General features: G+C 39.9%; 2 protein-coding genes across 6 annotated transcripts; both read left to right on the top strand.

The window, feature by feature from the left end:
* The first annotated feature begins 419 nt into the window (after positions 1–419).
* On the top strand, positions 420–7702 carry cyp27c1 (cytochrome P450, family 27, subfamily C, polypeptide 1). The gene is made up of 9 exons (XM_010729962.3): positions 420–900; positions 1860–2050; positions 2246–2445; positions 2794–3003; positions 3480–3643; positions 5256–5422; positions 5621–5699; positions 5892–6095; positions 6507–7702. The coding sequence occupies exons 1-9, from the start codon at positions 610–612 to the stop codon at positions 6624–6626; spliced, it is 1626 nt and encodes a 541-aa protein (XP_010728264.2). The 5' UTR covers positions 420–609; the 3' UTR covers positions 6627–7702.
* A 1801-nt stretch (positions 7703–9503) lies between these two features.
* rbm26 (RNA binding motif protein 26) lies at positions 9504–19041 on the top strand. 5 transcript variants are annotated; one of them, XR_002042138.2, is made up of 23 exons: positions 9504–9977; positions 10079–10197; positions 10744–10862; positions 10958–11049; positions 11129–11400; positions 11757–12029; positions 12121–12363; positions 12530–12679; positions 12771–12908; positions 13042–13150; positions 13269–13425; positions 13967–14164; positions 14470–14571; positions 14664–14738; positions 14833–14931; positions 15025–15099; positions 15627–15794; positions 15932–16036; positions 16233–16436; positions 17364–17450; positions 17579–17692; positions 18025–18802; positions 18898–19041. XR_002042138.2 is itself a non-coding variant. In XM_019262363.2 (22 exons), exons 1-22 carry the CDS (start codon positions 9919–9921, stop codon positions 18112–18114), a joined length of 3039 nt encoding a protein of 1012 aa, XP_019117908.1. In that variant the 5' UTR covers positions 9504–9918; the 3' UTR covers positions 18115–18699. The 5 variants fall into 5 exon arrangements, 4 of the variants coding, with proteins under 4 accessions (XP_019117908.1, XP_019117906.1, XP_019117907.1 ...); XM_019262363.2 differs by lacking the exon at positions 18898–19041 and having other exon boundaries at positions 12530–12670; positions 18025–18699; XM_019262361.2 differs by lacking the exon at positions 18898–19041 and having other exon boundaries at positions 14473–14571; positions 18025–18699.
* Positions 19042–23779: the final 4738 nt, after the last annotated feature.

Here is a 23779-nt window from a genome sequence, read left to right as displayed (position 1 = left end):
ACTAAAATCACCAAATGTAATGTCCTTGCACTGAAATACTGATTTAAAAATGGTATTGAAAAATATAGAAATATATGTGTAATATGTTTTTTTAAATGAAAAGAGCTGTGCACACTGTGCAGGAATGAACAGTTATGTAATGTGCAATAGTTCACAGTATGCATTAAAGTTGTTTGTTAATGTAACCTGTAGAGACTGGGGTGGAGGATGAGAGTGAGTATCAGAGGGAGGTCCTCGCCTTCACGATGAGGCCATTGGCAGACACAGGCAAACGTGTGTTTTTTGTACAATGAGGTTTTGGTTCTGATGGATCTCATCCTCCTGAGGGGAGTGTCTTTCCACATAGTCTTCCCTCCCATCTTTTGAGGCAAGCATCCAATCATGTTCCACTTGTGTGGTTGTACCAAACACTATATAAAAGCGTTACATACACTACATCTGCATTCAGTCATTCAGCTGACACGGTCTTTTTACAGCATACTCCAATTGCTGCACAGAGAGGACGTCTTGGGAACATGCAGATGTGAACTGCTCTTCTAGACTTTGCAATTATAAGTACTTTTTTTTTTTTTTTTTTTAATCACGGAAACATCGAAACATATCCAAGTAATGGCAATCCTGAATCAGTTTACGACGGTGTGTTGGAAGAATTTTCAAGGCGACCGGCTGAATAAGCAGCTGTCCTTCATTTTACGCTCCTTACACAAGTCTTCATCCAGCGAGACCTGTGGGATCTCCGCGGCTGGGGAAGAAGCCATGCCCGAAAGATTGATCACACCTGTAAATTTCGACAAGAAAGCCACAATCAAAACTCTGGAGGAGATGCCTGGACCCAGCACCGTGTCCAACTTGGTCGAGTTTTTCTGGAGAGACGGATTCAGCAGAATTCATAAAATCCAGGTAATGCTCTCTCTCTCTCTCTCTCTCTCTCTCTCTCTCTCTCTCTCTCTCTCTCTCTCTCTCTCCTTCTCTCTCACTTTTATGACAAATGATATAATATCTTTGTGTTTCCAACCAATAGCAAAGGGTTCATGCATTTGCTACCTAGATGCATGAAACTGCACATGAGTTGAGTTAAAAACGCACAAAAAGTTTGGATATGTCGTTTGCAGCAGTCCTCACGTGAATACCTTGATAGATGCAGCAGATTGTTGTAAAACGCTTTGGTCTCCATTGTTAAAAGGAACACGAGTAAATGATGTGTCAATCAACATGGCAAGATAAGATAAATGCCACGTTTGTTACCTACCCTGTGATGTCGTCTCTATAGATTAAAAGGAATCACTGGTGATTTGTGCTGACACACCAAATCAGGACTCACATCATATCACGGCACACACACTTGCATGCAATGTTGGAATTATTTTAATAGATATCAACATTTTTTATTTTTAAAAAAGGTTTTTCAATCTAATAAATGCTCTTCGTTACCCATAGTTTTTTATTTGCATTGCAATGTAAAAGCTGCAGTTGTAAAACATGCATAGTTATTTATTATATGTTATATATTTGTACACTTACACTAGAGATTAATTTATTTGATCTGGAAATCCAGTCCAAGTAAAACTGGATTGTTTTTTAAGAAAAAAAGTCTAAAGAAAGTTCTTTTTAAAAGTAATTTAATCAATCAATGAATTGAATCGAATCATGGCACATCATCAGTCTTCTTAAACAGTGGTTTATTTGATAAACATCAAGAGCAGCTGTGTGAACACTGCCATTTTGCATGGGCATTCATACAGATATCAACTTACTGATGCAATTTTCAGGCAAATAAATGAAGCCAATTTATGGAAGGATGGATAACATGTAATTAGTCATTTGACTGCTAATTTATTGTTGTAACTGCTGCTTTATAGATGGAGCACAGAAAGCTGTATGGCAAAATTTTCAAATCCCGTTTTGGACCCCAGCTGGTGGTCTCAGTGGCGGACCGTGATCTAGTGGCCGAGGTGCTGAGGGCCGAAGGTGTGGCCCCACAGAGAGCCAACATGGAGTCGTGGCAGGAGTATAGGGACATGAGAGGCCGTTCCACTGGCCTCATCTCAGCGTAAGTCTGCTTCAACTTTTAACCCTTTTATGCCTGTAAGTTCCCTTCTAGTGTGCACGCTTATGAATTCTCAATGCTTTTGCATCTGTAAACTCTCAACTTACTGCTTTTCGCTGCTGCCATCCTTTATAAATGCAATGTTCTTTCCTCTAAACATGGGAATGCTAAAAACTCAACTTGTGTCCTGTTTCCCAGTGAGGGAGACAAATGGCTGAAGATGCGGAGTGTGCTCAGACAGCTCATCATGCGTCCCAGCGACGTGGCAGAGTTTTCTGATGATGTGAACAACGTGGTCGATGACCTGATAAAGAGAGTTCGTATTCTGCGCGCCGAGGAGCCCGATAGAGCAACTGTCAGCAACGTGAATGACCTCTTCTTCAAATACGCCATGGAAGGTTGGTGAAGATCCTACAAAGGATAGGTAGTATAGATGGAGGGGAGAAAGGAGATCAGTGAGGCTGCCAGAGAGGACAAAAGGTAGTCAGGAAGAGTTAACAGCAGAGAGACGAGGGGAAAAAAAGTATGCAAACTATGTTATGCAATCCTCACCCCTTAAATCACATGATGCTCGTCACATCCTAATAATCCATCAACAATTGCTTTAATGTACAACCCCATTTATGGATACATGTGACCAGTGTGACATAAATCAAGAAAAAAGCTTTTACCAACTGTACAGAAGATATTTATGACACGTTATGACAGACATTTATGCCTCACTCCTACTGTCTTTGTTTTTACAGGTGTGGCCGCCATTTTATACGAGTGCCGTCTAGGCTGTTTGGAAAACAAGATTCCCCAGGAAACTCAAGACTACATCAATGCACTTCACCTCATGTTCAGCTCCTTCAAGACAACCATGTATGCTGGGGCGATCCCCAAGTGGCTCCGACCGATAATTCCCAAACCATGGGAAGAGTTCTGTCTCTCTTGGGATGGCCTCTTCAATTTCAGTAAGTGGTTTAAAGCTACTTTTTTAGTATACTTATTATATATATATATATATACTTATTTATATATATATATATATATATATTATTATATATATATATATATATCTATATATATTATATATCTCATATATATATGTACTGTATTAATGTGAATTGTCTGCCTAGTTGTGGAACAAGTAGGAGTCAGATGTGGCACATAAAATGCACATATGATTTCTTTTAGGTTTGTTTTCTCTTTATCCCAAAAAGTAAAGTTCCGTGTTACGTAATGTTTACCAACATGACTTTTTTCAGTCCAAATCTTTAAAAAAAAAAAGGTTCACTATACGTAGTTTTCCAGTTGTAAACATGTTAGATAAGCTTCTCTGTGGTGCTTTTTAAAATCCAACAAAGTAAAGCTTAGGTCTGCCGATGAATAAATACCCTGGAAACTGGCATTTATAGAAAGGAATGTTTTGTTCTTTGTCTCATCCCAGGCCGTATTCACATTGATAAGAGGCTCACTGAGATCAAGTCCCAACTGGAACGAGGAGAGGAAGTGAAGGGAGGACTGCTTACACACTTGCTCATTAGCAAGAAAATGAGCATGGAGGAGATCTACGCCAACATGACGGAGATGCTGCTGGCTGGGGTTGACACGGTGTGTGTGTGTGTGTGTGTGTGTGCAGGAGTGTTAAAGAACATGTGCAGAGTGGGCATGCAGTGAGGGTGGCTTTAGCCGGAGGGGTTGGAAGATGCATGTGTGTCTGTGTGTTTGAGTCAGTGTTGAGTTTCGAGGGTAGGATTTCTGGCGCCATATTTTTGCCTGTGTAGCTGTGCCAGCGTCAGGTCAGAGCAGTGAATCGAAGGGGTTACACTGTGTCCCACTGACAAACTTGTTCTCGCTCAGGTTTTGTTTCTTGTCATATGCCTCTGCCTCTACACAGGGGGGCTTTTGTCCCTTTTTTGCTCTGCAAGACCTCTGTGTTGTGTGTTCATGTGTTTCAAGATTAGAGTTTGTTCAGATAGCACACACACAGATAATTAAGACTGTTGTATTACAGATTGTATTGCAAAAAAATGAAAGATGTTCAGAAAAAATATTACTGTTACTAAAACTCATTAATGTTCAATTGCTTGATAATGTACAATACCCAATAGGAAAGATTTTTTACACTTGTCTCATACATGTGTGTGTGCATTTGCATCTGTGTGCACACACATGTCACAGTTACAGCCTCATTTGTTTGGGGTACTGTCAGATTAATAAGAATTATGGGTTTCGAGTGTTTTGTTCTGAGCCTGGGGGGGCCACGGGATAAAAGGGTGTGTGTGTTTTTGTTGAACTTGTTGCAACGGTCACATCCCATTAGGGGGGGAAACTTAACTGAGCTATTACCTGACCCTGCGGTACATTTTCTTTTACTCGTGTCAAGACACGTGAGCTACAGCCATGTTATGGCACTTACTGGGCAAATGTGAGACGTGAGAGGGGAGAACAGGGGGTGGTTCTGGGAAAGTGTCATGAAACAGCAAAGATCTGGAAACTGGCATCATGTTACATGTTAGACAAAGAAGAGTACATGTGGGGCATAGAGGGGAGACGACAGATCATTTAAGAGTTGTATGGATGTGCTTTTGTCATATGATTTCTCTCTGGCTTTGTCTGTTGCTACCATGTGTCGCAGCTGGGGTTGATTAGGCACAAGTTGGTTAGATGGGAAGAGCGTGATGACAGAGTAGGAGGAAGCATCTGAGAGGGAGGTAGGAGACGGAACAGTAAAAAAAACGGGCTTGCACAAGGACTCTATTGCTCATTAGTTTGTCCAATGAGCAATATTGACCTTGGTTTGACCTCTTGGATCAGCGGAGGTGTGCATGACATTTATGGGTATCACACTGAGTAGGCTGGTTGAAAAGATAGATTCTGGAAGGAGGACAGCTATTTTCATATCATTTCCATGTTCGTGAAATTGAAAAGATCAGTGACATGTGAGACATGTAGGGTGGTGGCAATAAAGGAAAGAGGAAATGAAAATGATATGTGCCACAACAAGAGCTGGCACAGAGACCCCATTAAGGAAGAAGATATGAAATAATAGTTCATCTGAGGTTCATCTGAGGGAGGGAAAACTGTCTTAAAATCTGTGATTTGATAATTAATTAGGATTAATTTTGATTATGCGTATACCTTTGACGTAAACTGAACGGTGTAATCCTATGAGTGAGTGACACAACTGGATTTACAAAAATACCCTTTTCTATCTTCCTAGACATCCTTCACCCTTTCATGGGCCAGCTACCTGTTAGCACGACACCCTCACATGCAGCAGCAAATCTATACAGAGGTGATGAGTACTCTGGGACCTGGAACAGTCGCCACAGCTGACGATGTCCCTCGCTTACCTCTCATCAGAGGACTGGTCAAAGAGACTCTCAGGTGCACACTGCATGTCTTTTTATACTCTCCCAGCTTTTTCTTCTGTAGACTTTTAAAAATGTTTAATTTGTTCATTATCTCTCTCTGTTTGTGTCTTTCACTCATCCAGTTATCTGAGACTTAAACTTTGTAAGGAGATTTAGATTTATGCATAATGCCGTTGAATAACAGTCTTTGTATGCCCCTCCCTGGAAACAGGCTTTTTCCAGTTCTTCCAGGCAATGGACGGATTACCCAGAATGACTTGGTGGTGGGTGGATACTTCATTCCCAAAGGGGTAAGACTTATGTGGATATAAGAGATGCGAGTGAAGAGAAAAAAAGTAAGAGGCAGCCAAAAACATTACAGTAAAACCAGATGTAATATGACCCTGCATTACTCATCTCTCTTGTACAGATGCATGTACAACAGCCCAGCTGTTTTCACTACACAATTGACATTTTTTCTGTTTTCTCACATTGTTACGTAGACTCAGCTGGCCCTGTGTCACTACTCCACATCTTTAGATGAAGAAAACTTCCCAGAAGCTTTAGATTTCCGACCGGATCGCTGGATACGGAAAGATGCCACAGATCGTGTTGACAACTTTGGTTCACTTCCCTTTGGTTATGGCATCAGGAGCTGCATTGGCAGGAGAATAGCAGAGTTGGAGATGCATCTAGCTCTCGCAAGGGTAAGGATAGGGATTAATCCACTCTCAGCTACTTGCACATTAAAAAGTTGCACTCAAACATATTTATAAAACTGTACCCATTTACATGAATGAATGAACAAAGTTTTTATTGTTGTGACAAACTATGCCAAAGACACCATAAACCCAACTCAACTTCATCATCTTTTCCAGACATTTAAGATAAACTTAGTAAACCTAAACTGAACGCATCATTCCAAGTTTCGACATTTCATTTGCAACAGTTTGCAACGAGCACAGAGTTCTTGAATATATTTTAATCTGCCAGCGTCAGAGGAGACATACAAGTTCCCAGCTGTGTTACTCAAGATCTTGGCAACAATGTACTCATGCATCAGTACCAGAACGTGTTATACAAGCTCATTAACATTTCTGTTTTTGCTCCTTGTGCAGCTCATTCAAAAGTTCCACATTGGCGTGTCTTCTGTCACTGCTGATGTCGAGGCCAAAACCCACGGCCTGCTCTGCCCTGCTGCTCCCATCAACCTGCAGTTTACTGACAGGGAAAACTAGATGCAGACTCCTCTCCATTGGGTCTACTGTGCGGTATATATTTAAACTGCTGATTCAACTCTGTAATCTACAGCAACTTTACAGATATAATTTCTTAATACAAAATTTAATACACTAAATAAGCAGGAATTACACTAGAAACAATAGCCTAATCTAATCTCTTTGACAATGAGCAGCTGCTCAACTGACAGCTCTAGGTCTACTCACTTTTCCTTATTCATTTAATGTTGCCATATATAATACAGACTGTAAACTAAATTTATTTTGTGTAATTTTATGCTATATAAATAACGCCGACTTAGCTTTTGAAATGTTGATACCATCAAACATTGTTACAGATGAATGATGGTCCACTTTTTTCTTTCCTATATACTATACTATAGTATACTATACTATACTATATACTTGCTTTGTCTGCATAAGTTAGTACATGCCGTCCTGTCAAATGAAGTGAAGAATGCAATACTCGCAATTTACGCCGCAAAATACAATGACATGAAGAAGTCTAATTTGATTCGTGTCCGATGATTAGAGAGAGAACGAGAGAGAGAGAGCGCTTTGGTAGGGAGTCATAGAGTAACAATAATAGAGAGCAAGCATGGACCTCGAAAAAGCTGTTATTAATCAGAGAAATACAAAGTAATTTCCTGATTGTTTCACAGCAGTTACATTCAGCAGGTATAGACACGCCCACCACCAGCCCCCCCCCCTAGCCTTTATTATTATTTTGGTGACAGATTTATAGTAAAAAAGATTAGTCTGAATTGGTGTTTATTCATTGTCATTTTTAATTTTTTTTAGTCCATATCGCCCATCCCTACAAACCACAATGTTTTTATACAGACTGGGGAAGAACATTTACATGATTTTAATCTATGTACTGTATATTCATGAAACATTAGTTACAGAACAACTTTTAATTTAAAAAAAAATCTATTTTAAACATGTCATTCTTAAAGAAATGTGTTTCTATTATTATATCTATTTTTTAAATTAAAGTAATTTATCATCATGTGAGTTAGAACTGATGAACAATATTCTGTCCACTATAAACTGAATTAAAGAACATTTTTTAAGTAAGTATACCTATTTTCTTTAAAAAAAAGTTTTCAGTATTTTTGGTTGTGCTGTTTTAGAAGCTGTGCTGTCTATGCTGCAGTCTGATTTCATTGAGAGAGCTGATGTATGTCACAGAACAGTTTTTGGAACGTACCATTGTGAAGGATCACACAGGTTTGCATGAAGGGCAATGGAAACATTTTGTACCTTTTTCTATTTATCTGCTCTTTTTTTCTTTCTTTACCTTTTTTACTGTAGTTCCAGTGAAACTGGGAAACAATAAAAAACATCTAATTATCATTTAAACATTGTGTCTGTGTGTGTGTCAAGCCTTTTTCAGTTAGCAGTGTATCAAAGGTAGAGCACTACAGCTTAACACATTTAACTAACTAAACAAAATCAATCGTTTGAGAAGTTTGCGAGTTCCTGAGCACGCAAATTAGATGTAAATTGTCTAATGTATAATTGTGTCATTGACTTAATAGTGTGCATCCAAGAATTATTTAGATCCACAGATTTTCAGAATTCAATTACTTGTGACGATCCCAAGGTGTTCACCAATACGTATACATACATGCATACATGCATGTATGTATGCATATATCTAAATAGATAATACATCTCCATCATGTAACCATACTTCTACAAAAAGCATGTGTCATTCATTTAAATATTTCACCCAATAGCCTGATGAAGAAATAAACATGCTTTAAATGACATTATGTTAAGACTGAAGCTTTTTTAAATCTAACTTTAAAGGTCCAGTGTGTAAGATTTGGGGACTTTATTTTCAAAATAAAACAAACATGACATATAATATTCATAACTATGTTTTCATGCATGTTTAATCACCTTAAAATAAGAATCTTTTTGTTTTTTTTATTACTTAAAAAATATCCTTTTATATCTACAGTGGGAGTGGAAACACTGTGTTTCTACAGCAGCCCAGAGCAGACAAACTAAATAGTGACTTTTTTATAAAGTGTTGTTTCTCTTTTACACTGGGAAGGTGATGGTGATGTGAGGAGATTGCAATGCAGTGATTAGTCCACTAGATTCTACACACTGCACCTTTAAGATACTTAAGAGGAAAGTTGACCACCCACCAAAAGCATTTAAAATGATCTTAACCTTTAGATTTACAATGGGACTAATATCTTTAAATTGACTCAAGCCTACTGGGACCCTTATAAGGGTTGGAGTTAATAAATGCTTTTGGGAAAATAATCCTGTGCAATCAAAATAGTTCATAATACTATCACAACTGAATCACTGATTAGATATACAACTGCTACTGTTACTATTACTACTGCTTACTACTATTACTGTACTACTATTACAACTACTACTGCTACGACTAGATAGATAGATACAACCATACATACATTAGAATTGACCTATAACACAGTAACCATACGTTCAAATTTGAATGTACAGAGAAGTTAAATGTTTACTACTAATGTTTACTATTACTACTACTATTACAACTGATACTGCTACGACTAGACAGACAGACAGACAGACAGATAGATAGATAGATAGATAGATAGATAGATAGATAGATAGATAGATAGATAGATAGATAGATAGATAGTCCGGTATATTTGAATACAACAAAAAATACAATAGAAGAAATAATAAATAAATAAAGTGTAAATAACTTTTCATCTTCTTGGTGCCTATTTATTTTTCAGTTTTCATGTGACCGATGCTCTGTAATTAAAGTATACATAATTTAATATATAATAACCTGTCAAGTAATATATAACAGTACAACCTGTGTGTGCGCGCGTGCGTGTGTGTCTGTGTCTCTTCCTCCTCTCGCGATATTTCGCCAACGCGAACACAACCGGTAGTAAATAGTCGCCATGGTACATGGTTAGCTCGTAAGAGGGGATAAAGTATTGAAGTGAATCGTGGATGCTCCCCAAGTTGTTTAACGGATTAAAAAAAAACCATTTAAACAAACAAACAAACCCTTACTTGTTTAAACGCTGAAACAAACCACAGAGCCGCCGTGCTTGTTTGTTCATTGAGGGTGCAGGAGTCGTGCAGCACGTTTAGGGGCCTGGACAGACGTCAAGCTAACGTGGCTAAGCTGACCGACGGTTTTTAGCAGCCAAAGGAGCGAAAGTCCGTCTCTACTAACCCTCCTTTTAAACGGATAACCAGCAGTCCTCCAGATAGCGTTAACTCTGGCCGTGTTGGGGAGGAAAGCTGTGCCGGGTCTAAGATGATCATTGAAAACCTCGATGCCTTGAAAACATGGCTGTCTGATACCCTCGAGCCTATGTGAGTATCGTTAGCTGTTAGCCGCTCACTCAAAAGTCTTTAACAAAAGTGATGTTTTATTTCAGTGTTTGTACATTTTCTGTATGTTTTACCCCCCTCAGCTGTGATGCAGACCCTTCTGCCCTTGCCAAGTATGTTGTTGCTCTGGTGAAGAAAGACAAAAGTGAGAAGGAGCTCAAAGCCCTGTGTATAGACCAGTTGGATGTATTTCTTCAGAAAGGTGAGCAGAAAATTTAAGGTTCAAGTCCAGCATGGACCAAAGTATGCAAGGTGCAAGGGTACATTAACGTTAAGTTAAAAAAAAAATGTTTTTAGGATGAAAATGGCTGTAAGGTTTGTGCAGGATTTTGCAAGTTTTGCCACTTTGCATGAGTTCACAATATGCAAGAGGATGTTAAATCAAAGGTAAGGAGTGTGTGCTAATGTAACGCAAGAGAGTCAGTAGATCCAACCTCAATGAATCCTTACTGTTTCAGAAAAAAGCTATACTTTACAGGCCTCGTTTCATGTTTAATCTGTGATCCAGTGTGTTGTTGTTGTCACCCAAGGACACCTTACAGGAAACAAAAGTAGACAGCAACAGAAACAAACAAAAAGAATCATAAAAGTAGTAGCAAATTACAAGGACACAACATTAAAAACAGGTTTAAAATAGGACAATGCAATCAGATGGAAAAGGTTTTAAGTACAGAAAAAGTGAGTTGATGTTCCAATGTATGTTAACATTTCTTTTCTTTTAATTTGCACGATTTCCTCCTCCTCTCAGAGACCCAGCCATTTGTGGATAAGCTGTTCGAAGCCATTAACAACAAAAGCTACCTCCCGCAGCCAGAGCAGCCGTCCTCTCTGGTCAAAATTGAGAAAGATGAGCAGAAAAAAGAGGAGGTAAGCCTCTTATATCAAGAGTCAGACCTGCCATCTTAGATGAGCAATATCTGTTTGACGTTGCCTTTTTTTTTTTTTTTTTTTTTTATTTTCAGACAAATCGGGAGGAAGAGCGGGAGAAGAAGTTTTCTCGGCGAGTGAATCACAGCCCTCCGCAATCGAGCTCTCGCTACAGCCGAGATGGCAGGTGTGTGCAGCTTCCTGTTTCTGCTTTCTGTTTCGATTCGTGTTCACGTTTCACTAATTATCGCCTCTTTCATTTCAAGGAGAGGGGAAGACCGTAAGCGAGACGACCGACCCAGAAAGAGGGAGTACGACCGCAACCCACCAAGGAGGGACTCGTACCGCGATCGCTACAATCGCAGGAGAGGCCGCAGCCGCAGTTACAGTCGAAGCCGCAGCAGGAGCTGGAGCAAGGATCGTGTCCGAGACCGCGACAGAGAGAGGGATAGAGACAGGGACAGGGACAGAGATAGGGACAGAGATCGCAGCAGGAGCCGGTCACACAGCAGAACTCGGTCTAGAAGCAGGAGCAGAGGTAAGAACCTCATAGATGTTTGTTCTTTGGAGAGAGCAGTGACACCAAAACCTGAGTTTTGAAACACTACTTTTACTGCAGTCTGCTCAAAGTTCACTTTTCTTGCTGACCTTTGTGTGTCCACACAGATTAAAGCTAACCCAAAGCTTCTTAATCACTAAGTTTTCTCATGTTTAGGTGTGTGTGTCGGTGTTTGTTCACTATTAATGTAACAGTAATGAATTATATAACTTTATGCATTACTTACTGTGTATATATACAATGAACTCAGGATAAAAAAAACATAAAAAAAACAAGATTATGTGTCATTATGTATGATTATATGACATATTGATGTGGCCCTTATCTGTTCACAGAGCGAGATTCTGGAAAGTTGAAGTATGATCACGATCACAGGTCAGAAAGTGCCGATGGCTACACACCAGCAGCCCTCGTCTCCACTGCAACCACATCACACTTCCCTGTGCCAACACTGAGCAGCACCATTACAGTCATTGCCCCCACACATCATCATAGTAACAACACCACTGAGAGCTGGTCAGACTTCCGCCCTGAACACCCTGTGGATCGTGGCCCTTTTATCAGAGGACCACCCCCTCAACAGAGGAAGCGGTGCAGGGACTATGATGGTAAGAAGAGCTGTTTTAAACTTTTAAGTGTATAGGTTGGTTGTTGTACTTTTATGTTTCATGTTCTATGTGTGTCGTCTGTCTTTTCCAGAAAAGGGCTTCTGCATGAGAGGTGACATGTGTCCTTTCGACCATGGAAGTGACCCAGTTGTAGTGGAAGATGTCAATTTGCCCAATATGCTGCCCTTCCAACCTCCACCAATGCCAGGTGTGGACGGACCACCTCCCCCAGGCCTCCCACCACCACCACCTCTCATGAATCCCCCACCTGTGAACTTAAGGCCCCCCGTGCCTCCACCAGGCGCCCTCCCACCCAGCCTTCCACCTGTTGCAGGTAGGAATGTTTATTTAGTTTAGAAGAAAACTTGAATGAAGTATATGCAGTTTTCAAAACAAAGTGATTTACAGTGAACGTATGTGTAAGAATGTAAGTGAATCTCGAGACAATCTTGTCAATTAAATTGGAGTTCTAAAATGTTGTATTACCTTGTCTGACGCAGGTCCGCCTCCTCCCCTTCCTCCGTTGCAACCGTCAGGCATGGATGCTCCTCCCAATTCCATCACCAGCTCAGTTCCCACCATTGTCTCCTCGGGGATGCGCTCCTCGATTCCCCAGGCCTCAGTGCCACTCTTCACCTCCGGTAAATGCTGTGCGTGTTTTTGAAGTTACAGGTTTAATTTTGTATCACTGTTTCCTTGTTTGCCTTCTTGTGGTGTTTTATTAGTCTCTCTCCTGACCAGACAACTATGACACAGACGTGTACAATCCCGAAGCTCCCAGCATCACCAGTACCTCCAGGCCGATCTATCGCCACCGGGTCAACGCCCAGAGACCCAACCTGATTGGCCTGACAATGGGGGAGGATCAGCCGCCAAGAGGTATTGTTTATAAAACTGAACAGATTGTTCAGTACTTGGACGATGTGATGGGAGAATACCAGAGTTGTGATGTCTTTGTGAGCTTGTGTGCTGTACTCTCAGACCTGACCTATCAGTGTTTGTTCTTCACCAGACAAGATTCCAAACAACAGTATGAGGATCGTTATGGAGTCGGATTCAAGGAAGAGACCACCTATCTCCCATGATGGAGGCCTCCCTCCCAAGAAACCTTGGTTTGACAAGTAAGATGCCCTTTTCCTGTCATATAAAATACAAGTCATGCTGTATGCACATTTGATAGGTGATAGGTCTATTTAATGCCATCCTCACTGAGTTGTTTAATTTCTTTCCTCTGCTCAGACCCAACTTTAACAAACCCAACCACCAGGGCTACCACAAAAGACCCCCATTCTCTCCCAACACCAAGCTGCTGGTTCGGCAAATTCCCCCCGAGCTCAACAACATCAGCAAACTCAACGAACATTTCAGCAAGTTTGGCACCATCGTCAACCTACAGGTCAGTCCCCATGTGGTGATGTAGATGTGACACACAGCTTAGACAGTGAAGTTAATCAAATGTCATTACTGTGTAGTGAAATCACTTTATGTGAACAATATGTATTTCTGAATCTGTATCAGAAGGTGGAAGAGTTTTAAAATGACCACGGTATTGATGTTTAACACATAAGGGGTGTTAATGAGTGAAGTTTTGGTAGTGGTTTTGATTGATTTATTTGGCTTTTAAAACATGACCTGTATGGTTGCAGTTTGGCCATTTAAGCCATCTGATGAGCCAGTTAATTAAAAGTCAATGAAGTGAAACTGAGGCGCCTGAAAGATCCTTAAAATAAACTACACACCCTCTTCCAAATGCTCTCATGCACTGTTTTTTAAAAGCGAGTGCGGTGAGTTACTTCACAGTTCAAATTTGAAAAGGTGAAAATCACTTTTCTCTCACAGTTTCTCTTGTATCTGACAATGTTGAGGCAAGTTCACCCAGTGTTACCTGCAGGATTTAATATAACTGTTGATTTAATTTTTTTTATTTCTTCCAACAGGTTGCCTACCAGAATGACCCAGAAGGTGCACTGATCCAGTTTGCTTCTCCAGACGAGGCCAAGCGGGCTATGCAAAGCACAGAGGCTGTGCTCAACAACCGCTTCATCAGGGTGCATTGGTTTCGTGATGATGGGAGTGATGGACAGGGCCAGAGTCAGGCTCACTCACAGCAGCAGCCTCAGACACAGCCAGCCATGGTAAAAAAATGCACTTCTAGCAACATTTCGTAGTTTGCTCATGTATTGTACTTGTATGCTAGTGCATAACTGGACCCATAAACTTTTTAGAGCATAATTCAGTGCATCCACAGCAAACTTACAGTAAAGTCTTTAAGTGTTATTGTGAGTTATTCTAGTAGGTGTAGGAAGTCGATGATAGAAATAAGTTCAGAATGATAACTGGAAGATTAAGCATCAGATTAATTGTTTGACAGTGGCTATGTTAAAAAGCACTAATGCATTAATCCATACATAATGTGATCAACGTCTTCTTTATCGTTCAGCAGCCGTCAGCCACGTCTCTGAAGCAGTCTGTCAAAGACCGCCTGGGACCCATGCTCACTGCAAACTCCGAGCCCTCGCAAGATTCTGGCGTAGCCTCTCAGGTATGTGTGTGGGATGGTGTGCTTTTTCACATATACTTGTCCAGATCTGCCAGAGGTGTGTATAAACATTTATTTTTTCTGCCTTATTGCAGAATCTTTCCAAAGTGTCAGTGAAGGACCGTTTAGGTTTCTCTGCCAAACCAGCAGCTCCTGTTGAAAAAGTGAGCGTACGTTCACCGTTTGATTACCGAGTTTCTTTTTGTGATTTCTCTCCTTTCAAACTGCGTAAAACATTATGAGTTATCATCTCTAACTTTTCAGGTGTTTTCCACATCCATGGGCCTCACAAAGACTGTGTACAACCCTGCTGCCCTGAAGGCAGCCCAGAAAACCTCAGAGGAAGCCCTGAAGAAGAAGCAGGTGAGTGGAGAAACGGGAAAAGCAAACAACTCAGATTCTCATACCAAAGAACAGAAGGCAGTAGCTAATCAATTCCCACAATTCCTTTCACAGGAAGCTCTAAGGCTACAACAGGATGTAAGGAAGAAGAAGCAGGAAATACTGGAGAAGCACATTGAGACACAGAAGGTAAAACACTCGAGTTTCATAGGCTTGTATAAAAACTTTCTAACTGGTTCAATGTAAGACTGGACAGATGATACCACACTTCACCACCAGGTGTCGCACATGTGTAACACAATAACAGCCGTGACTGTTTTTCACAACACCTTCACAATAAAAGTCCTATTAAGAAACACTAGAGGGCTTTTAATGTGAAACATACACAAGAAAATTGGAGCAGTTCAAAACACGGCTTTGTGCTTCTCCATTACTAACATAGCAAACAGATGTGTGAAGCATGACATATAACGGTTATCAGGGACAGAGCCTGTTTGAGCTTGTAGTCTGGACCAGACTGGCAAAACCAGAAACCGACCAAGGTCTGACTCATCACATAAGCAATATGTCGAGTCCCCAAACCAGTCAGTATGCTTTGTGTGGGATTGTAGATCATGCATGAACATGCTATATTATTTCTGTCTTGTGTAGTTATTGAAGTATTCAGTTGGAAGTGGCACAAACAGTAGTTGAACTTGTTTTTTTATCCTCTGCAGCTCCTGATATCCAAACTAGAGAAGAACAAAGCAATGAAGGCAGAAGATAAAGCCAAAATCATGGAAACTCTGGGCATGTTAACCAAGAGCATCACCAAACTGCAAGAGGAGATAAAGGGAATTTCAAGCAGCAACAACCCATTACGCACGGCCAAGAGCAAGGCGGAGGTAGTGGCGCCCGTGCAACACACAGACAACACAGACACAGACAAGTTATACACAGCATACACTTGCCTTGGATTTATTAATTTCAGCTTGAAACCTGCAATGTCATCTGTACTGATGTGAGTTAATAATGTGTTCAGGCACAGAAGGAACTACTGGATGCAGAGCTGGACCTGTACAAGAAGACTCAGGCTGGCGAGGACACTGCTATGTTGAAGATCAAGTATACCCAGCTTCAAATTGAGGTAATGACTTGGATCTTTGAAAGTGAAGATTGCCCAGCAAACTTTAAATCAACTGCCAAAATGCAACTTACACAGCTGCCACTTGAGGGCACTTGTGCTCTTGTTATTTGAAATGATTTAGTTTGTCTTTTTATCTCTTCAGCTCGCCAAATATTTGTACTCTGATTGACTTCTATGTTTTTTGGTTTTTACTCAGGCAGCTAAAAGGGGACTCCTGTCCCCAGGACGAGGCCGGGGGATCCACACACGGGGCCGCGGTGCACTCAGAGCCCGTGGAAGGGGCTCCAGAGGGCGAGGAAGAGGTGTGCCAATGCATGCAGTGGTGGATCATCGACCACGAGCGCTGGAGATATCTGGTTTCGGCGAGACAGACCGTGTAGACCTGTTGCCACACTTTGCTGTAAGTCAGCCTCTAATACTCAAAGACGAGAGAAAAAGGAGATTTGATACCCACAGTTGAACTAATATGACCTTTTGATAGAAGCTGTAGGTGGGAGATCAGAGGACTCTGATCTGTGACTGTGTTAAAGGGCACCGCTAGCTTAACTGCTGAGTGGGTGGAAATTCTCATTGCTCATCGGTCAGTCAGGACATGAGGGGAAAAAAAACAAACTTTCAGCTGTTCACACATCCTGGTTAGATGAAGGCTATTCGTGGTTTCATAATACAGAAACAAAATAATATAACGCAAAGTAGAATTCAAGTCTAAACATAACCTACGTATTTAATTGGAATATTAACAAGTACACAAACATTTCAGATTTCTGTACGAACAATAAAGTAATCTCACTTAGACTGTAATTTAAGTCCTCAAACATGAATTATCTATTATATACAGCAGTACCATGTGCTTTGAATAATTACTATTGTTCAGTGTAGCAAAAAGAATCTACGGTGTCCTCTGGTGGCTTTATCTGCACGGTACAACTGACCACGACTGGTGCAACAACACACAGATACAGTCCTGTCTGGCACATCTATTAAGATGTCTTGCTAGAGTTTTAGTACCATACAGCGACTGTAGTGAGATTTCACTCGGCTCACTTTGACTCTGAGGTAAAGTTATTCACTCCTCTGTCAGAAAAAAATACTACAACATCTACCTACAGGATGTCAGAAATACAAACACTGGTTCATCTCAGCCTCTACATTATTTCGAATGTGTCTGAGTATGAACACTGTCAGCAGAGTTTAACAGCTTAAAATATATTTTACAATAAGAGTGATGTAATGCAGCTGCAGAACTCAATTAGATAATTGCAGTGACAGAATTGCACAGTAATGACTTGTGAAGTGACCAAAATGTTGTCTGTTCACAATTGTGAAGCAATTTGGAGAGATTGAAGATTGCCAGATTGACGAAAACAACCTGTCTGCAGTCATCACTTACAAGTCGAGAGCAGAGGCAGAACAGGTGAGTCAGCCGCCGGCCATGCACACTGACGCTTCCTTCGGTGAACAGTAAAAAACTTTTTCTGATTAGTGTTTTCATAATTCCTGGCTGGTTTTTAAACTCGTGTGTTTGTTTCGTTGACCTTTTAGGCGGCCCTTCATGGAGTGAGGTTCAACAACCAGACTTTACGACTGGCCTGGCATAAGGCTGTCATGATTCTTAATACTGCGGATGCTGATGAGGCAGAACCAGAAGAGGATGAGGTTTGTGGACATTTCTCACTTTTTTTGCATACATTTGATCCTAGAATAAAACTCTACAGGGAAGTATCTCCGTATAAATGGAGATATTTGAATGTTTCATATCAGAAAAGCGTATTAAATGTGCTGTCGTTACATTTTCAGAGCACCAGAGGGAGTCATTACATATTATATCAAGGATTGTCTTTATGTAGCTTTTGTGTTGCCACTTTCATTAAGCAGTGGGCCTGTCTGCAGGGTGATACTCAGAATAAAAAGTCTTTCCACTTTGGTTCACTTCTTAATCATCCATAGCGAGTAAGCAGTAATCTCCGTGTTTGTTTTTCTCCCGTCAGTACCCGGAAGAGTCGCTGAGTGACGATGCATTGCTGCAGGATGATGACGAAGAGGAAGATGACAACGAGCCTCGCTCCTGGCGCAGATGAAACTCAGTCACACGCTCTTGGAGCAACAATCCAGCAGCTTTATAAGATTTCAATGCCTGTTTGTAAATCAACAAGGCACATTTACTTTTTTTCCCTGTGTAAGAACCATATGCGAGTTTGATTCATTTTAAAAAATTTAAAAGTGTTGAATTTTTTTAATGCTCTTAAATGTAGAAATCTTTTTTTTTTTTTTTGGTTCACAAAACACAAATAGTATTTGTCTGGACATTTGACAGCCGATCACTTTTGTTGAACTGTCAGTTTAAGAAAACAAAACCTGTGTTGTAATTTAACTGAATGATAGACTGTAGCTTTTTTGCAGAATAGTATTAGGTTGACTGGTTTAAATGCTTGTGTAAATATTTTATGTCTGGGTTTAAATGATTTGTATGAACGCTTTGGCTTCTCAGTTCTTGGCTTTACTTTGGATTGTACAAAAAATAAAGAATTGAAATGGTCTGAAAACATCCTGCCAAAAACAAAAAAAAGACAACAAAAAGAAAAAATAAGAGAAAAAAGGAAATATGGCAGTGAAAAAAACTCAAAAGAGCTGAAAAAAGACCATTTCAAAAAAACAAAAAAACTTCCTCTTCCCCTAAAGAGCAAAGTTCCTACAAAGTTCCTACTTCTAACACTTTTATTATTTTGTATCCGCAAGGTAACGTATAAGACTGATTCCCATGCCGAGGTAAGACCATGACATAATCTGATTGTATATGTAAGTGTAAAAATAAGTTACTAGTAACACGTTAACTAAGACTGTTTGTGTTTTGTTTGTTGCAGGAGCCGTCTGTCCGCAGAGTCCCACATCACCCTTTTCCTCCAAGAAGCTTCAGCACCTCAAAATAATCTTGTATTTACTGTAACCATCTTTATTAGATGCCATGCAAAGTGTTTCTGTATTAAAATACACATTTTGAATCATAATTTTACTTGTGTGTGATAATTGCCTCCTGCAATCCTGCAGCTCTTGAGCCACCAGTGAATTAATGAAATGCAGCAATGACTTGTTATGTAAGTTATTGAACTTATTGTTTTCTACACTGAGACAAAGTTGAACATTTTCTTTCTTGGTATAATGTGCCGGATAAAATTGATCCCTGTGGAAAATTTGGGTAATTTGATGTATTAAAACAAATTAAAACTTTGAAATATAAAATATTTCTTTCTAGCATACTGGTGATAAAGTCAGCACAAATCAAGGTTGGAGTGTAGTTAAAAAAAACTGACATACTTCGCTCTACTTCATCAGATTTCAATCAGATTTGAATCACAGTGGCCTGGCAACATCAGCAAGCAACCTCAACACTGGCCAGTATTCACACTTGACATCACTCTATCTAAGATCTGCCCACTTCAAACCAGTGACAGATAATATTGATATATAGGGAGGTATAAAATAAGCAAAGGCATCCAAAGTGTGGTGTTCATGCAGGCTATCATTGCTTAAAGTGAGAAGCTGATTAAGAAAATAGGTTTTCAGGGCCTTCAAAGCATTTTCTTTAAATATATCTGGCTGTCAACAAGCCAGCATTGTCACCTCATATGCTACTTTCATGTCATCCTGGAATTATCAGTTTCTGAGTTGTACTCATGTATTATACAACTTCCAAACTACAACAATGAGTTTTCTGAAAGCTCTGAAACTCCTAAAATCAAAATAAATATGGTCAGCTCACATTACCCAAAGACTGACGTTCAGTTTATCAAACCCATATTTAATGGGAATATGTTATATTGACAATAGAGACTGTTCAAGTCATCACATAGTCAGCTCTGTAATCACACAACCATCCTGATGAAGTGAATCACTGTAATGTCTCCATTGTGAACGGCCTATCTCTTCATTTTGAACGGCCTGCCCCACCTGACATGGGTTAATAAGTACTTTACAACTGGTCACCCTTTGCTTTCTTCAAACCACAAGTGACTATGAGTCATGGTTAGGTGATGGGATTTTGCTTTCTGTAAGGGGTTGGTATGCACCTGCAGAGAGACTCTCCTCAGAACAGCTCCCACAATCCCTCAGCCTTGAATAAGAGAGGACAAATAACCCAATCAGTGTCCACCAGTTCAGTGTTCCTGGCCCACCCCTGGTGCCTGTCAGGCTTGCAGAGATAATTGTGAGAAATCAGATTTGCTCTCGTAGAATATTTGCTGTTTATCATTTAAGCACTTTCCCCCCGGGTCACAACCAAAAATACCCTCCCTCATTCCTCCGTCTCAGTATGGGAGTGTTAAATGCCCCCTCCTGCCGTCTCATTTACCTACTGCGGCGCCACCAAAAATCACACAACTCACACCGGCATTATTTGTGATCAAACAAGCTGTAACAGTTGTACCTGCCAGTTGTGTAGTTGTGTCACAAACCCATAAGTTTGATTCGTAGTGGTTTGATTGGCACAAATGCTGACATTTCCCAACATTACTTAAGCAAAACTTTGTGGAATGTCTACACAAATAATTATGACAGACGATTTAAGGCTTTGCCCCACGTTGTCTTCAGTGGTGATGTGACCAGCATGCAGGAATGTCTCCCTGCCCCCCCTTTGTGTCTCAGTGGGCAGAGGATGTTTATATGCTCTGTGTGAGCTCCGAAAATATGGGCTAACAAGTTTACAGCATCCATGTCATCCATTATACAAATCTTAACTTTCTGATTTGTGTCAAAGAGACAAATGGCATGAAATTTTGGAATGAGCTGTAATGTTTTTATTTCTCTCTCTCTCGTTCTCTTTTTTGTGCAGATGAAATTGAAAGTAGAAAAAAGAAAAAGATACGCGTGTTTAAAGCCTCACTTTTGTTTGCATTGAAACTTGCTGTCTGTCAACAAAAATGATTGTAGTTTCTTCTAGAAGCCTTCGGGGGCTCAAGAAGTCGGTCATATAGATATGCAACAACTGGGAAAATGCATAACATTACACACTTCTAATGTATTTATTCAGATTCATTTGAATATTTTCACAACACAAAAACATTGCTGCATGCCAATTAATTAGCAATTACCACTTAACCAATTTTGTAGAATAATAAGTACAAAATTCATCCTAATGGATGGATAATGTGCAATGACACAATGTTTTGGTCACTTGCGATGCTTTCTATTTAAGGTGGAGATATAAGGAAGGTGTTTCTGATCTCAAATCAACAGTGACCCCTCCCAACACACACTGCTCTATGCTTTCACACGCCTTGCCCCCATTGCTACAATGCCAGTTCTCTGTAAAGCCATTAATATTTTATGTGATCATAGGCCTTCATAAGCAAATTTCAGTCCCTAGCAAGTTGAGCCAAAGCATGATTAATTTAGTATTTATACCCCGACAACCCTTTAAACAACACAGGGCCCCCGGCCACAAAGCAAGGCACAGTTTGAAACAAAACTAGCAGCCTCTAAATCATAATCAGCACAGTCATTCAGGATCATTTGAGTTTGGGGACACATTTTTTTCTGTAACACCAGCTGTAGTTTTGGTGTGGAATCAGTGAGAACTTCAGCTGTAATGCTTCACCAATAAAATGTAATGTTGCATAAAAATAAATCTTTTGTTATTACTCAGCTGCAGGATCAAAAACACAAAGTCTTGCTTCTCCATCATCCTCAGTTTGTTAGAAAATACTGCTGTGCTAGACACAACAAAGCCCTTTAACCTGGTCTACTGACCACAGATCCAAGGTAACCCTGAATGCCATCAATAAATCAAGACATGTCTGCCCTGAACCTGCAGATCACAATAAATCTACTTCAGTCATGATGCTGCAGCCCGAGAGCTTCAGCTTTACAAGTGAAAACATGGCAATGCTGGGAGCAAATTGCTTCTCAGTATATATTAGGAGTCCAGACAGGCCCCAAAGAAATTGAGAAATTGTTAAATTTCACTAGAATTCACCAATTTCTATCTCAGTTTATGATCTAGAAAAATAATGACAATTCCACTCGTGTTTAATTTTTATAACATTCATCTCCCAAGATGTGTGTCAGCAGTTCAGCAGCGTAACTCCAGGGATGGAAATAGCATTTAGGTTATCATTTAAGGTAGCATATTAGTATGTAGTATGTTAATAAGTTGGTTATTATTATCAGTATCAAAAGTAGAAGTAATCGTTATGCTTTTATTATTATTATATATTATCATATAATATTAAGATTTTATCCTTGCTCTTGTACTCTTGTAGTCATGGCCCCTCTGGTAGTGATATTATATGCTGCTCATTACTGTATTTGTATTATTATTGTATATTCTCTATTATTGGGATTGTGTCTGGGACTTTTTGTTGTTGCTGATGTGCTGGTTTACATTTTGTTTCTCGTGTTAATTGCCCACATAGGCCTCTGTAGTCACTGTATCTCTCAATATTCCTATTTATTGTTACTATATATATATAATATTTGATTATTAATGTGTTGCAGGTGGTTGAAGTGGAGATCATTTTAACAATTTACTTTTCAGAAGTTTAATCTGTAGCAGTACAACATATGTTTTGTTTTAAAAATGTAATCTGTAAATTAAATACAGCTGTCAACTGACTAAATGTTATTTTTATAATATCAATATGTGCAAACAGTGTGGTAATGTGAATTATCACCTGAATCTGTAGCTCCACTTGAGTTTTCAGCTCATTTCTTAACTTTCCAGGTTTTTGGTTCACTCTCATCGCTGTCATATAGTGTTGTCGTTTTTTTTTTCGTGCACAGCAAGCAGCCATTTTCAGCACAAAGTGTACTACCACAACCTGCTCAGCATTAAACGGCAGGAAAACAAAGTTGGCGTCTAGCCTATGGGAAACATAGTGGAGGATTTAGCAGTTAAAGAGCCAGATATTTCCCTCAGGAGTTGGTAGAGACCAAAAAAAGAGCCAGATATTTCCCTCAGGAGTTGGTAGAGACCAAAAACAGAGCTAAAACAGAGTGAATATTAGACTTTGATTCATCAGGTGCACGCAAAAATGACCAGAAATAACTGCTGATTTAAGAATAATACTTGATTAAAAGTGTGTACTTTTCACCGCTGACAGGTGTTACTGTTATCATTAACAATGGCTTTGTTCTTAATCTCACAGTAAGCCATGACAGAGTGACAGCATGCCATCATGCACAATACCAGGACAATAAAACTCAAGCATTTACTTGACTGAAGAGGTTTTATCAATCTCAAGAACTGCCAAACCTGCTTTAATTTGATATAAGTTTGGAGGATCTTCTTCTACATATACATTTCCTAATAGCTGGCTATTTTGACTAATAGCTAAAGTGGAAACAAGTCATGACTGGACACTGCGAGTGGCTCTCTGATACCTTATCTGCAGTCCCCTTCTCCCTGTTAGGATGAGTGTGTGTTATTGCAGTCATTCACAATCTAATTAGACTGTACACTAACATGATCACAGCACCGTTCAACTTCATTAAAGATAATCTCTGTGCAGATGTGGATGGACACAGCAGGCCCCTCCCCTCGCCCGCTCCTGTCATTGATTGGTGGAGTGATTTGCAGCATGTAATCCAATGCACTGTGACAGGTTGTAACTGAGGTTAAAGATGGCAATTTAATTATGTGTCAGAGGTCACATTAAAGGCTGACCCTTGACCCACGAGCACAAGACTGCTGATTAGTAACAACCTTGTGTTATTCTTGGAAGCGAACAGCATAACAGACGAATATGAGTG

This window comes from Larimichthys crocea, chromosome VIII, assembly GCF_000972845.2.
Source record: "Larimichthys crocea isolate SSNF chromosome VIII, L_crocea_2.0, whole genome shotgun sequence".
Taxonomy (NCBI): Eukaryota; Metazoa; Chordata; class Actinopteri; family Sciaenidae; genus Larimichthys; species Larimichthys crocea.
This window is presented reverse-complemented; position numbering and strand designations above follow the sequence as displayed.

Bases quoted from the DNA above. Each gene is read 5' to 3' on its own strand.
- cyp27c1 (XM_010729962.3), top strand. From the start codon at position 610: ATGGCAATCCTGAATCAGTTTACGACGGTGTGTTGGAAGAATTTTCAA. The intron at 3,004-3,479 runs GTAAGTGGTTTA...GTCTCATCCCAG, and splicing joins GGATGGCCTCTTCAATTTCA to GCCGTATTCACATTGATAAG. The intron at 5,423-5,620 runs GTGCACACTGCA...CCCTGGAAACAG, and splicing joins CTGGTCAAAGAGACTCTCAG to GCTTTTTCCAGTTCTTCCAG.
- rbm26 (XM_019262361.2), top strand. From the start codon at position 9,919: ATGATCATTGAAAACCTCGATGCCTTGAAAACATGGCTGTCTGATACC. The intron at 12,364-12,529 runs GTAGGAATGTTT...TGTCTGACGCAG, and splicing joins CAGCCTTCCACCTGTTGCAG to GTCCGCCTCCTCCCCTTCCT. The intron at 12,680-12,770 runs GTGCGTGTTTTT...TCTCCTGACCAG, and splicing joins CTTCACCTCCGGTAAATGCT to ACAACTATGACACAGACGTG.